This window comes from Nyctibius grandis, chromosome 27 (genome assembly GCF_013368605.1).
Source record: "Nyctibius grandis isolate bNycGra1 chromosome 27, bNycGra1.pri, whole genome shotgun sequence".
Lineage (NCBI taxonomy): Eukaryota > Metazoa > Chordata > Aves > Nyctibiiformes > Nyctibiidae > Nyctibius > Nyctibius grandis.
In genome coordinates, this window is record NC_090684.1 from 6,667,693 (window position 1) to 6,682,400 (window position 14,708).

The 14,708-nt window shown below is 59.9% G+C and overlaps 1 protein-coding gene across 1 annotated transcript; it reads right to left on the minus strand.

The window, feature by feature from the left end:
- Positions 1-2,054: 2,054 nt before the first annotated feature.
- On the minus strand, positions 2,055-7,747 carry GPR37L1 (G protein-coupled receptor 37 like 1). The gene is made up of 2 exons (XM_068419134.1): positions 7,052-7,747; positions 2,055-2,867 (listed from the first exon to the last, which is right to left on the minus strand). Exons 1-2 carry the CDS (start codon positions 7,745-7,747, stop codon positions 2,055-2,057), a joined length of 1,509 nt encoding a protein of 502 aa, XP_068275235.1.
- Between the last annotated feature and the right edge of the window lie 6,961 nt (positions 7,748-14,708).

Consider the following 14,708-nt stretch of genomic DNA (forward strand, 5'->3'; position numbering starts at 1 on the left):
CACATCATGTCCCAGGACTTGTGCAGGACCCTGCTTTGATGGAGTGGAGCTGCTGCAGGGTTCCTGCCCTCTTCCCTGCCCCCTCTCCCTGCACCAGCCCCTTCCTGGGGGCTGTGGGTGCTGCTGGCAGGGACACCCCTGCCCCATGTCCTCTGGGGACTGTGGCCATTGCTGGCGGGGACACCCCTGCCCCGTGTCCTCTGGGCTGTCCCCCTGCACTGACCCCCCAGGGTTGTTCATTGTGCCTTACAGGGCAGCCTGCCTGGGCACCGGGGCTGGGGTGCCCATGGGGTGCTGTGCTCACCATGGGGCCATGTGTCACCCACAGGGTGCTGCCTGCCATGGTGCTGCCTGCGCCGCGCCCTCCCTGTCCCCCCACCGCTCTCCTCCACCCCACGCATCCAGCCCCGCGGGGCCGCAGCAACAAGCCCGGCTTTGTTCGCCCTTGGCTGGGGCTCAGGACAGAGCGGCACGGACCAAGCGCATGAGAGCTGCCCCCGCTCCCTGCCTCCCACCGCCACCGAACCCCCCCGGGGACCCCGCTCGCCCCGTGGGGGTACAAGGGGATGAGGGCACAGGCTCTGCTCCCCCCCTGCCACCCCTGCACGAGGATGAAGCCCCTCTTCTCCCTGGCTGCTCCCACACTGCGGAGCCCATCGAGGGGGGAGGAAAGGAAAAACCCAGTTTTGTGCTCTCAGAAGAAAACTGGGGCTTTTGTTTCCCTGGAAACGGGGCTGCGAAAACAAAGCGCGGTGGGTGTCGATGCCGCACAAAGCCCGCAGTGAGCCCCTCGCATTCACCCGCCCGTAGCAACCGTCTCCCTCGCCCCGGCATGTCGCGGGCTGGGGCGGGCGCCAGCAGCGGGACAAGGAGCTTTAAGAGCTCGGGTGGACAGGGCCGGCGTGGCCAGCCTGCCCCCAGCCCCAGCCCACCGCCCCGGCTGCTCCCCGGGGCTCCCCGCTTGTGCAGGAGCCGTGGGCAGGGGGTGGATGTGGGGCTTGGAAAGCTTGATGTCCTGAAGCCATCATCCTGGGACAATTTTATCCCTGCAATGGACAGGTGGATGGAGGGCAGCTCTGCGTGGAGCTGTTGGGATGAGATGTGCTCACCCCATCGGCTCCCCAAGGGGTGCTGGGGGTGGTGGTCCCGCCTGGCCCCCCCAGCACTGCACGGCAGCCCCTTGGTCCTGCACAGTGCAGATGACGAACCAGCTGCCTGCAAGGCTGCAGAGCACCTCAGCTCTGTGCTGGGACCAGTTCGAGTCCTGCAAACCACCCCAAGCCTGGTGTTTTGGAGGGGGCTCTCCCAGGGGATGGCTTGGCACCAGCTTGCTCAGCACCACACCAGAGGGAGGGGGGCAGAGGGGTTGGGGGTCTTTCCCCATGGCCCTTAGGTGCTGCCTGACCTGGCACGGCTGCTTTCCTGCCCTCGTGCCCCCCCAGCTGCCCATACCCACCCCAGAGCCCCCAGGTTTTAGGAAAGAGCCATCCAAGCCCCTCACTGGGGCTGTGCCCAGTGGTGCCAGTTGGCCACATGCGTGACGTGCTCTACGTTACTGGTTTATTGAGCTCTTACAGGGCACTGTTTGGATCCGATGGGACATAGTCACTGGGACCTTCTCCTACTGTGGAGGGTGCTGGCAGGAGGGAAGGGGACAGGACGAGGGCAGTTTGTGTTTGCTGTGTCCTCTGCAAGCCACCACAGAAACCCTCTGTAGCTTCAGATGGGACCTTTCTGGCACAACTCCATCTCCAGAGCTGGCACAACTCCATCTCCAGAGCAGCAACCCCTCTGAGCCTGGCCAGGCGTCCAGGACAGGAAGGTGCTGATGTCCTCATTGGCCTTTGGGCAGAGGCAAGAAGGCCACCAATGTAGCCACAGGGACTGGAGTTTCAAGCCCCACTTGCCCAGCGTGGGGTTTGAAGCCTGTGGCGCAGCCTCCTGAGCTGTCTCTTCTGCTTTTGCTCCACGTCCAGACACGGGCACTAATGGCAAAACAATGTTTGGTCTTGGGAGGAGGTTGTGGATTGATCTCTACAGCTCCCTGGTGGCACTTAGCAAGGCGTGCCGAGGGCCAGGAGGGGTGGAGGGGACTCCCGGGGCTTGTCAAAGAAGATGGAGGAGGACATCTCTGTTTTGAGCTTGCTGTCAGCGCTGCCCTCACTGGAGGCAGTGTCGGGGCTGCAGCCCTCGCAGCAGCAGCAGCAGCAGTCCATGAAGGCCTGGCCCAGGGGTCTGCAGAGGCACAGGAGCAGGACGGGTGTCACTGAGCACTTGAAGAATAGGAAGAACTGGTTGATGAGGTTGAGCAGGTCCAAGGTCTGCTTGGACATGTCGGGGGACATGTAGGCCACCACGATGTTGCAGACGTTCTCAGGGGTGGTGCAGAGCCCGTAGATGATGGTCAGCCCGATGATGGTGCAGTTCAAGTGACTCTCGCACTGGCTGTGCTTGGTCCCTCGGCACTCAGTCTTCTTCTCGGTGCCGCTGATCCTCCGGGTCACCAGCTGGCAGCTCACGGTGAAGAGGATGGGCAAGCAGAAGTAGCAACCGAAGTACCACCACATCCGAGCATTTTGGTAGGTGAGCACCAGCGAGTAGACGGACTCGGGCAGGTTGGATGAGGGTTTCATGGTGCAGTACTCCGTCACCATGCCGGACACGGGCGATGTGTCCTGTGCCAGCTGCCAGAGCAGGATCTCCGGCACCGACAGCGTCACGGAGCCCACCCAGATGACAGCCAGCTTGGCAATGATGGACTGGCACTGCTCGATGGGCCGGGCACTGGCCTGGGGGCTGGTGGCCGCGTGGAACCTGTCGATGCCCAGGGCGCAGAGGCTGAAGGTGGTGACTCCCAGCGATGACACCTGGCGAGAGGGGAGGCAGAACAAGTGGGTCTTGCTGCAGGGACATCACAGGGGGCTTGGCTCTACCAGGCTGGTGGCAAACCCCCGGCTACCCAAGACCACAGCCCAAGACCCTTCCTCCAAGTTTTTAGAGGGGCCGCAGCCTGTGGCTGCATCCAAGTGTTGGAGACACTTTTCTGTGACTCCTGAAAGGGCAGTGGATAAAAATGTCCCTTGACCCATTTGTCCCTTGACACATTTGTCCTTGCCCAGCTCCCTTTGCTGCAGAAGGGAGGGCTTTGCTGGATGTCTGTCTGTTCACCCAGCCAGGGTGGGAATAGCAGGATTGTCCCTCAGGCTCTTCCTCTGTTCTGGATGTCTCTCAGAATGGAAAAGCAGAGACCACCACACCCACCAGCACCTTCTCAGGGTCCCCAAGGTCCCCCAGCTGCCCCAGGCTGGCTTGTCCCTGCCCTGCTCTGCAGAGCTGCTGCCTGCTTCTCGCACAGGCCAAACGGGTTGAAGGCGCCGTTGTCACAAACCAGCTTGGGGCAATTTCCGCTGCATTGAGAATGGCAGGAAAAACATGCCGTTTGCCAAAGGGAAGAGGCCAAAGGAGGCAGAGGAATCGTGGTGGCTCTGGGAGGGCTGGCAAGGCACCCAGGGTCACAATCAATCAGCATTCACCGTCCCAGCCCCAGAGCTGCAGCTTTTCTGGGAGCCAAGTCCCACAGCCCTCGGCCAGGAAAATGGCAGTCACGTGCTGGTGCCCCCCAGCCCTGTGACCATTCCTGGCTTCATGAAGCCGTTGAACATCACCCTGTACTGAAGGACCCTCCCAGCACTCAGGAAAGCTCCCAGGGCTCTGCACGATGCCTGGGCAGCAGCCCTAAACAGGTCTGGCACTGCTCCCCACCATTCCCCACCCCAGCCTCTCCCAGTGGTCCTGGGTTGGCCCCTTCCGTGTTGCAGAGCACGGGAGCTCATGACCAGCGCTGACGCCAAGCACCCCGCATCACCCTTCAGTTGTGCGCAGCAGCGTCGCCCCAGACACGGCATCAGGGCACTAGCCCAGCATCACCATCCTGCACCCAACCCCACTGCCCAACACCACTGCTCGTGTCCCAGCTCCTCTGCCCAATGCCCAGAGCCACCCTGAGCATCCAGCCCTGTTGCTCTGCCCCATAACCAGCACCCAGCACTCTTGCCCAGCTACCTGGCTGGTACCTGCGGCCCTCCCAGCGCTGCTGGGCTGCTGCTTCTCCTCTCCCCCTACACCCTCCCACAGGCTCTTCTGTATCTCCTGGTCTCCTTGGTCCTGGCGTGTGATTCAGACACAGCAGAGCATCCTTCCCCAGTGCCCTGGCAGGGATGCAGCACTGGTCATCCCAGGCACATCCCTGCACACTGCCTGTCACCAGGAGCCCATGTAGAATCACAAAACCATAGAATCGTCTTGGTTGGAAAGGACCTTTAAGATCATCGAGTCCAACCGTTAACCCAGCACTGCCAAGGCCACCACTAACCCATGTCCCTCAGCACCACATCTACACGGCTTTTAAATCCCTCCAGGGATGGGGACTCCACCACTGCCCTGGGCAGCCTGTTCCAGTGCTTGACAACCCTTTTGATGAAGTTTTTCCTGATCTCCAATCTAAATGATACACAATCTAATGTAGCCAGCTCTGCTCCAAAAACCTGGCTTTGTGCCCCCCGCCCCCCAGAGCATTTGAGCAGCCACAAAGCAGAGGACAGAAGATTTGCTCCTTACAGAGTTCATCCAGCAGCCTGAAACTCTTGCACAGTCCCATGGAGAAAGGCTGAACATTAACTACGGGGCTGCAGACCGATTCCCCTCTCATGGCTGACTCTGGGGGTGTAGCCCCGGCCTGGCCATACCCTCCTACCCAGGCTGACGGGTCCCTGGTGCCGAGTCCCAGGGGAACAGAGAAGCCCTGAAGCCCCTTTCTGCCCTTACTCTGGGGCCCAGGGGCAGCAGGGCAGGATGGGCAGCTGGGGTGGCAGAGCAGGAGTAGCCTCCTGGGTGGACCCCACCAGGGCCATGCCTCCCTGGGGCTGTGCCATGCCTGTCCTTCAGCATTCCCAACATCCCATCGGCCTTCTTGCCTCCTTCGGACACCGAGCTGTCCCAGGGGCACCCTGGTGCTGCTGAACCACTGCACCTGGAGGTGCCGTCCGCAGGGACATGGCCAGGGAGCCCACGGGCAGCTCAGGGACAGGCCATGGCAGACTCTCCTCAGGAAGGGGTCTGGTTTGCGGACATCACCCTTGCCATCCTGTCCTCAGCCGGGGTGCTGAGCCTGCCTGGGCAAACACGGGTCCATATTCCTGCCCCTCTCTGAGACCTCCTTCCGCCTGGCTGCGACGTCAGGGGCCTGAGGTGGAGGGCAGGGATGGGGCAAACAGCTCCTTTAGTAAGAGGCTGGAGTGGGAGACCTCCAGAAACGAGCAGCTCCTGCTTGCTGAGCAGGGAGACAGCGTGGAGAGGCGGGGGCTGCCCATGTCCTCCAGCAAACACCGCTTCGTCGTGCTGGGCTGTGACTTGCAGGTTTAGGGCTGTGCCTGGCAGGGTACCCAGGGTGCGGGTCCATCGCCCCAGGTCTGCGCCGAAAGGACCCAGTGGCATCGCTGGGGTCTCCTGCTGGATGTCTGCACAGCCAAGCCGTCCGTGAACATCCAGGGACCCCTGTGCCTCTGCTGTCCTTGCGCAAAGGCCCTGACACCCGGGCGCTGACTGTCACGGTGCTAGCGGGGGACGGGGCCGCAGGGCAGAGCGGGAGCACTGGCGACAGCCGTGGCCTCAGACCTGCTCACCTCACAGTCACCCCAACCTGCAGCTGCTGTTGGGTGAAGCAGGAGGGGATAATTCAGCCACCCAGGGAGCGGGATGCAGCCAGGTCCTGCACCCGAGAGCCCTGTGGGTCCCAGCAGAAGCTGGACCAGGGAGGGGGATGTTGGGGAGGGGATTGTGATGGGACATGTCAATGTCTTGGGGCCATTTCTTTGCCTGTAGTGACTGAGCTCCCTACGGCCATGAGCTTTCACCATCTGAGTGCCAGGGCCTGCTCTTTGTCCCCTCCAGCTGTTACTTCTCTGAGCAGGCTTGAGTCCTGGTGATGGGCACAGACAGGTCTGGCGATGATAGATGGCCAGGTCCCAACTCAGCATGATGACAGTCCTGGGCTGGCCTGGGCATGAGTGCCAAGGGGTGTCAGTGGTCCCACATAACCTGGTCAGGTTTGGGGAGGGCGAGGGCAGCAGCCCCCAGGCCCTTCTACCCCCAGCTTGTGGCTGGTTTCCATATGTTTTGTCGGGGGCACTGGCTGGTTTTGAACACTGTCTAGCCTGACCCTGAGAGGGTCTTCAGGGACCTGACGCTGTCTCTGATCTCTTCCAACCTTTTGTGTGCACCCTTCTTTGATAAATTAGGCTTTGGAGCCCCAGACAACATGCACAGGCAGGCTGGCTCCGTCTGTTGTACAGGGGCATGGAGGGGAGCAGCCCAATCCCAGCCATCCCTGCAGGATGGAAATGCCCCACAGCATGGGTTTGTTTTCAAGGCAAGCGTAAGACCAAGTAGAACCATGCCATCTGGGGCATTTTTGGTCTTTCTGCCTTCCTCTGTCACCACAGTCCTTGTAGCCTCAGTGGGTCCCCAGCTCACCCCGAACGTGGCCAACCCAACACACGTGAGACTTGAGGACAAGCAAAGATCTCAGGTTCCCAAACGTAACCCCTGGGCTCTCCCACCCCAGTGCTGCTCAGCGCGGCTCCACCTGCAGCCCCCTGCCCTGGGGCCATCCTCAGCAGCCCACCGTGCTGGCCCAGCATGCTGTGGGGCTGAGCCCATAGCCTGGGTGGGTGTTGGGCTTGGACAGGGACAGACAGAGGGACCCCATGGACAGAAGTCTCCATGCTGGCTGGACAAAGGAGGGTTTCACGGGCTCTTCCCAGACCTGGCAGCACTATTGCTGGCTGCAGAGCCTGAGGAATGGCCCAGGGCAGAGGCAAAGGGAAGGTCAATATTGGGACTGTCCCTCGGCTCCTTGCCATGCCCCATGATGGGGGTCTCTGGGGCACACAGCCCTTGCGCCAGGCCACGGGCAGCATGGACTGACCCCAAAGCAAGAGAGCAGAGAAGAGATGAGTCCTTGAGCCCTCCAGGGCCCTGTGCAGCCCCTTACCTCCATGAAGGGCACGATGCGACAGGACAGATCCCCCAGCAGCCTCTTCTTGGTGATCTCGTTGAAGATGACCACGGGCAGACAGAAGAAGAGGATGAGGAAGTCCCAGAAAGCCAGACTGGCCAGGATGGAGTTCCAGGCACTCTTCATGTAGTAGTTGTGCCACACGATGCACATCACGGAGAGGTTTCCGATGATTCCCACTGCAAAGACGATGAGGGACAGGAACATCACGGCATAGGCGCTGTAGGAGTTCTCCGTCACTGGGTACAAGGGGTTCTGCATTTGCAACCGTTTGTCGGACACGGTGGTGAGGTTGGCTCGGGGGTCTGCCCCCTCCCCGTCTGTGGGGACCCCTTGTTGCTGCTCGGATGGGTCCGTGCTGGATGGCAGCAGGGCCTTGGTGGGGTGCAGGCTGGCGGAGTTGAGGGGCCGCAGGAACTCCACCTGCACCCCCGGCACGTACTGCTGCACCGACTTGGAGTCCTCCTCCGTCCCCCGGCGCAGCCTCTCCTTCATCACCTGGACCTCTGGGCTGTCCCGGGAAATCGTCAGCGGAGTCCTACCTCTGTCTGCACCCTGGCCATGGTGGGTGCTGCCTTCCCCAGGCCGTCCAGCCCTGCCTTGCACCGCTGCAGCCCCCGGCACCAGCAGCATCAGCAGCAGGAGGACAAGCAGCGGCGGTGGAGAAGGCATGGTCCTCTCCGCACCCTCCGGAGAAAGCGTGTGGGGGGAGACAGAGCAGCCCCGAGCGCAGGGACCCCGGGGCTGCGGGCAGCGAGGGAGCGGTCCGGGGGAGCAGCCGGTCTGTCCGGCTCCGGCCGCTGCTCTGGGCTCTCTGGAGAGCTCTGGGCAGGAGAAAAGCCGCGCTGGGGAGCGGCAGAGCCCGGCCCTCTGCTGGTCACCCACCCGAGACCGGGGAGGCTGCCAAGCTCTGCAGAGATGTGCCAGCACCCAGCCCGGGCTGCTCAGCATCCCCAGCATCCCCCGACAACCCCCAACATCATCCCCAGCATCCCCCCAGCATCCTGCAACATCCCCCCAACATCTCCCCAGCATCCTGCAACATCCTGCAACATCCCGCAACATCCCCCCAGCATCTCCCCAGCATCCCCCCAGATCAAGCCAGATGAAGGGTGCCCACTGCTTGGCACTGGGGATGGGCTCCTGAGCTCAGCTCTTGCCACTGAGATCCCCCCCTCGCCCCTGAGCAGGTGGCACTGAAGATGCCCGAGGTCTGGCTCTGAGGATGCCCAAGGTCGGGCACCGGGCACTGCGTGTCCCGACCCCTGCCACACTCAGCCTGGACTCGGGACACCCTCAAACAGCCAGATCACCTCGCCGGGGCTGGAGGGGTGATGGCGCTGCCCTCGTTGGGAGGGCGAGAGGAAGGACCGAGTGGCCTCAGGTGCAGCTCTGTGCCACATCAGGGTGTCAGATCTCCTGGCCCAATTCTCCCAAGGTTTGTTCCTGCTTTTCCTACTGACTTATCCCCTGGGACAGGGGTTTGAACAGAACTGAGGTCCCTGGTCCGCTGTACCTATGACTTCTCCCCATACCCATCATCTCTCCCCCACACCCACCATTTCCAGCACCTCTCTGCACACCCACCACCTCTCCTCTGTCCAGTCTTCTGTTCCCCTACCTGTTGTTTCTCCCTGTGCTGTTACCTCTTCCCCATGACTGTGGGACTGGAGTCCCCTCTGGGCACATGCCCTGTGGCATGTAGGCAGCCCATGGGGATGCATGCCAGGCTTCAGGCAGCGGGGCTACCCCAGACCTGGGAGGCTCAGGGACTCAGTCCCTCTCCTGCATGGGGCAGTGACAGGAGCTGAGACGCCTCACCCCATTGCAGTCAGCAAACACCAGCTTCCCCCTAGCTGGGACCCCACTGCTGTCTCCGTCTGGCACCGTGCCTGTTCTTCTCCGAGCCAGGAGGGCCTCTGGGCTGACGTCCCGGATCACCGAGGGGGATGTGGGCCTCTTGCTGCGCCACTGGGAGCTGGGACAGCTGATGCCACTGGAGGCAGAGCAGGGAGACTGAGTTGCGGATCTCAGAGGCTGCCCCCTCCAGCTGAACGTGTGACCACAGCTAGCAGGACGTTTGCTGACATGGGTTTCAGCGGTGGGATGCTCCTGCTCCACTCAAAATCATGTTGTACTCAGCTGGCCCTTGGTGCTCGGCCACCGCAGCCGGGCTGGCGGAGGCTCCAGTCCCACACCCCTCCAGGCTGAGTCAGGAGGAGTGTCTGTCCCCAGACCATTTGGCTCAGCCAAGTGCAAGCCCTTGATCCCTCCTGTGCTGGAGACATTCCTCCGTTGTGTGTGACAGCGTGTCACGGTTTAAAGGTTTAAAGCTGGGCTGGCTATTAGACTGGTGGCAGACACTCTCTATTAACCCTCGCTGCCCCCCAGAAGCGGATGGGAAAGAGAAAATGGAGAGAGACTTATAGGTTGGAAAGTTAAAATAGTTTTAATAAACTATAATAATGAAAAAGAGAATAATAATAATAATGGAAATAATTAAATATATACAAATATTTACAAAACCAAGACTGAGCTCCCCTGATGTTGGTCACATCACCACCAGCACTGCAGGGCAGGCTCCAGGAAGGCCCAGGCTGGGCCCAGTGATGGACAGGAACTGGATTCAGGGATGCTCACATTGGGATCGAGGGCAGCAGGAAAATGGACAGAGTGCTCTTGGGACACCAGCCAGAGCAGAAGCGGGTGAGACCCTCGTGATCCCCCCGCTCTATACTGACAATGACGTGTATGGGATGCAATACCTCGTTGGTCAATTTTGGGTCACCTGCCCTGTTCGCTCCTCCCTGCAGGTGCGACCCCCCTTCGGCTCTTCACTCGTAATTGGGGAGGAATTCAGCAGTGACCTTGGTTTCTGTAGGAATAAGTAAAGAGCCTTTCTGCACAACATCCCTACTGGTACCTCAGCGATAACTACAAACTTCGAGCGTTATCAGCCTAGAAGCAGACACTGTCTGCAGAACATGCAGGTAGCTTCAGAGAGTGCAGGTCCTTAGAAGAGACTGAGCTGAAGGAAAAATCACTGAAAGGACAATTGGTCTGGTTTAGGCCAAACCAGGACACAGCCCTGCCCAGCAAAGCCCACCGAGGTCGGAGGCACACCAGCAGCCTGGGGCTTTTGCTTGAAGTCCCAGCCAGGACCACGCGTTGCCCAGGGCCCTGCGGGCAGGAGCGGGCGGCTGTGCCTGGCCACTCTCCTTTCTCACAGTGCGGTAACAGTGAGGTCCTGCTCTTTGGCTCTCGGTAACACTATGATTTTTGAGCATCGTGTGGATATTTCCAAAGGGGAAAGGAAGATTTCAGCTCTTGCTGGGTTCTACAGGAGCAGACAGTGGCAGGTCTGTCCTGGGTGCAGAGGGACCGTCGCCTTGAAGCGATCACTGGCCCGGTGCTAGCGGAGCCCACCAGCTGCAGAGGCAGAACCGCTCAGCCCGAGCTTGGTGACAGCCCAGGGATCACGCAGGGCTGCTGCAGGCTGCTGATTTCTCTGGCTGCAAGGACACAAGGAGTCTGTGAAAGAGCAGGGGACCAACCCCAGGGTTTGTGACTCCTCTGGCCTTGGCTCACCATCCCGTATAAAAATGAGCCAAGTGTTCTCCTTAGTGGATTACAAACCCCCAAAAGAGCTGAGACGTGAAAGAGGAAAGCTAGACACGGTTTGCACAGGGGCAGAGCGCTGTGCTCAGATGCGGGGATGCCAGGGCACGGGCAACTCGGCCAGCCAAGCGCTGTCAGCATTTTAATTATGTCTGCTTAACTGAAGAATGGGTAACAGGAACTTGCTCCCCAGTGAACCCCCAGTGCTGATCCCAGCTCCCTCTGCAAAGGCCGGGTCAAAGAGATGGTGGCATCAGTCCCCACACGGGCTTAGGGGGTGATGCCACTGCATGCTGGCGAGGCTCAGAGGAAAACCATGGTGCCTGGTGACGGCGCTGAGCGAGGGACGAACCGAGGCAAGGCAGGGCTCGGGGCAGGGGTGCAGAGGAGGATGAGGTCTTTCCTCAGTGCCCACATCAGCTCGGAGGAGGGAGCCCTCGGTGCGCTCCTCACCTGCCCGGAGGGACGCGGCTCCTGGCAGGGTGCTGGCACCCTGCACCCGGCACCCTCCCGGCCCCGGTGTTTTCCTGTAAGGAGAAGGAGCTATTTTTAGTTTCATTTCACGGCCGTTGCACAATGGCCGGGTGTGTCATGGAGCTGCCTGAAGACAACAGCAGAGGTCACTGGGGCAAGGTGACACTTTGGTGGCATGGGAGTGACCTCGGCAGGCTCTGTCACCCAGGGAACCGCTGCCCAGGCAGCTTCTTCGAGATGCTCCTCTCCCCTCTCTCTGTCCAGGAGCTTCCAGCCAGCGTGGGTCCCTGGCTGTCTCCACACTGGGGGCCAGACAACAGCCCCAGAGACTATTTGTGAACCTCCCATTTATCTTCTCCAGCCCAGATTCACAGACGGGTTGGGACTGTTTCTCGGGAGATGAGCGTGTGTCTGGGTTTTGCAGACGTCTCCTTGGAGGTACTTTATCACAGTCAAAGATTTCCACTGTGACCTGGGGGAGGTTTCTTCCTAAATTCCCTCTTCCAGATATTTCATTCAACCCTCCGAGTTTTGGAGAAGTCTGCATAAAAATCACATCCTACCTAAGACCTGCATCTCCCCACCCTGGGGCCCATGGGACAGCCCCCTCAGGAACAAGTTCAAAATCATCTGATAGAAAACAGGCAACAGTCAGAAGCGTTTCTGAGCTTGCATTACACCACACCAAATGTCTTCCCCATTTTGGGGCTTTTATAAAGCTGTTCCTTTGGAGCAAGACCGCTTTGTTGCAGCCAAGGGCAGTTACAAAGCCACCCAGCAACTGCTTCACCTCCCATCCACCATGTCCGTGTACCCACCACAGCTCTCCAGATGCTGGGGATGGTTCAGGAGGGACACAGGGGGACATGAGGAAGATGCCACGTCTGATCCCATTGCTGGCCTCTCCCTGGCCGGAGGGGATAGCGAGGGTACCAGCACCAAGACACCAGGGTGTGTGAGTGGGCAACGTCTGTGCCAGCTGGGACCCCCCATGTCACTTGATGAGTCTCTCTGACTCCATTCTTGCCTCCGTGGGAAGCCCCAGTGTTCTCCCAGTCATGCTCCAGCATCACTCTCAGGAAGGAGCCCAGCAAGGTGAGCTGTGCCCAGTCCCAATCCACATGACGTTGTTCACTGGCGTTGTGATTTCTGGGGAGAAGGAGAATTGCCCTGTGCAATCTGCTCTAATCCAAGCGCAGGGGCATGGCTGAGATGGAGGAAGCTTGAAGGTCTGGGCAGCAATAAGATAGTTGTGCCTGCAGGCATAATGCCGTGTGTTGAGATGGACAGTTGGATGGGTGGTGTCTGAGGGGACATGGGACTGTCTGCATGAGGGATGAGGAGCATTTTTACTAGGAGGTGACAGCCCCAGTGATGATGAGCTAGATTTGCAGGCAGGGTGGGCAGGACGAGCTGCTCTGTTCCCCATGGCAGGCACTGCCCTGGCACCTTGGCACTGAGGCTGTCATCCATAACCTCCGCCAGCCCGGCTCCTCTCCGCCTGTCCCTGCTCCTGCTGCTCGGCACCACCAGCTCCATGGGTCTGTCCACTGCTCTGCCGAGCCATCGTGATACCGAGCACCCTCACCGAGGGCTCTGGGAGATGTCAGAGCTATCCTTCTCATCCCCTGCTCTTGGCAGAAGCATGTCCCTCATCAGACCCCAACAGCGAGTTTAGACCCAGCACAGCTCAGCTCTTCCAGAGATCTGCAAGTGGGCGAAAGCCTCCTGTAACTGCAAACACCCTGAAGCGACAGAAGAGCGGGCATGCGCAGACTCCATTTCACCCCTGATTTTTCTCCGTTGATGAAAAAAACACTCTTTTTCTTAAATCAGTATAAGTGTCAGAAACCCCCCTGAGCCTTCAGCCTGCCTTCTGGAGAGCTTTGATAAGCTCCTCAGGACTACCACAAGCTGTCTCCGACAGCGCGTAACAGAAGCGGATCTGCCCTGGCTGCCTTGCAGACACGGTAGGGCGAGCAGCTCCGGACCCCCACCACCCCCTGCCACGGCAGGTGCCCCTCACCCTGCGGCACCTCGCACGTCCTCTGTTGCTAGAGAGACTCAGGGCAGACGGGGCCCAAATACCCAATGAGAAGAGGAAAACGGCTGCCTTTTGTTGCCACCAAACAGCGTGGGCTGCGTGGGAGCAAAGCAATAACAGGGCTGGTACACACCTGTTTGCCCTGTGCTGCCGGAGCGATCCGCTCGGCTCCTTGGAAAGGGGGGAGAGGGCAGGGAGGGGACTCGGTAAACACAGACGGCGGGTGCAGGCAAAGCTCAGGCAGCTCCTGCTCTGAAGGCAGGGCTGCTGGAGGTGGGCACAGGCCAGGAGCTCCTCACCACTGCTACGACTCCTCATCCTCAATGAAGATGCTCCAGTGTGATTTTTGTGCCCTGGGACAGGATGACGAAACTCCCCACTGACAACCCTCTTTCTCCCCCATCCTGTCTTCCCACTGGTGGCTGAGACCAGCCCAGCATCTGTGTCCACCCCGGCTCCTGTGTCTCTAAATTAACTCCCAGTGTGCTGGGCTGAGCCTGCCTCCCTCAGTGCTTTACGGTGGTGCTTGGAGTTCCCATCGGTGTCTCAGTGGCACCGATCCTGCAAGCTGCTGTCTCCTGTGGGGATGGTATGCAACGGTTCAGCCCAGAAGTTGGGGGTTGTTGGGGTGAAGCAGCCTGAGATATTTCACCAGCTGTTCCCAGCACACTGCGGTGCCAGCCAGCCATACGCAGGAGCCATGAAAGGCTTTGGAGAGCCTCCCCCCTCCCCTGCTCCCACGCCTCCTCCCCGGGGCTCGGGAAAAGTCTGACCACGGCCACGTTGTGCTGAGCTTGCTGCTGCTGGCACTGCTGGAGCAAACCCGCACCCCACGGCCTCCTGCAGGACGCTGGCTCTGCTCCCCCAGGCAGGTTTCCCAGTAGTCACTGGTTTAAAGCGTGACATGAACACCCAACCCCATTTTGCAGCAGGGAAACCAAAATGACAGTGGGATTTTCCTCGAGCCACAGAAGGAGGCGAGTTCCCGGGGCTTCCTTGCAGGGGCCGTGGTGGGGACGTCCGGGCTCTCCGTGGGTCGGTGCCGCTGCGCCGACACAGCCTCCTCTGCGCGGGGAAGCGTTATCGGCCCATGTGAGCAGGGGCTGCATTTCTGTTTGCAACCAGGCGGTCACGTTGTGTTCGGGGGAGGAACTGAGAACCCGAGGCAAGTTCAGCTTAGGGCAAAGGCAGTATTTTCCCATGGAATAAGGCGAGCGATGGGCTGGAAGGAGTGAGAGGCTGTTTGGAGAGACCCTGAGCTCAGCCTCTTTGTTGGAGCCCACTTGGTGATTCACCCCCAAGTTCCCTGTAAATGCACGAGGACTCACAAATGCCAAAATGCAGCTTGGAGCAAAAACACTCAGAAGTTTAATGCAGAAAATAAAACATCTTCAAGTCTGCCACCTTCTTTTTTCTGGGGACAAGGTATTCGGTTACTTCATTTTCCTCAATTCCGTCGCTCCGGCTCTAGTAATAACTCCTCTCTTTTTCCCCACT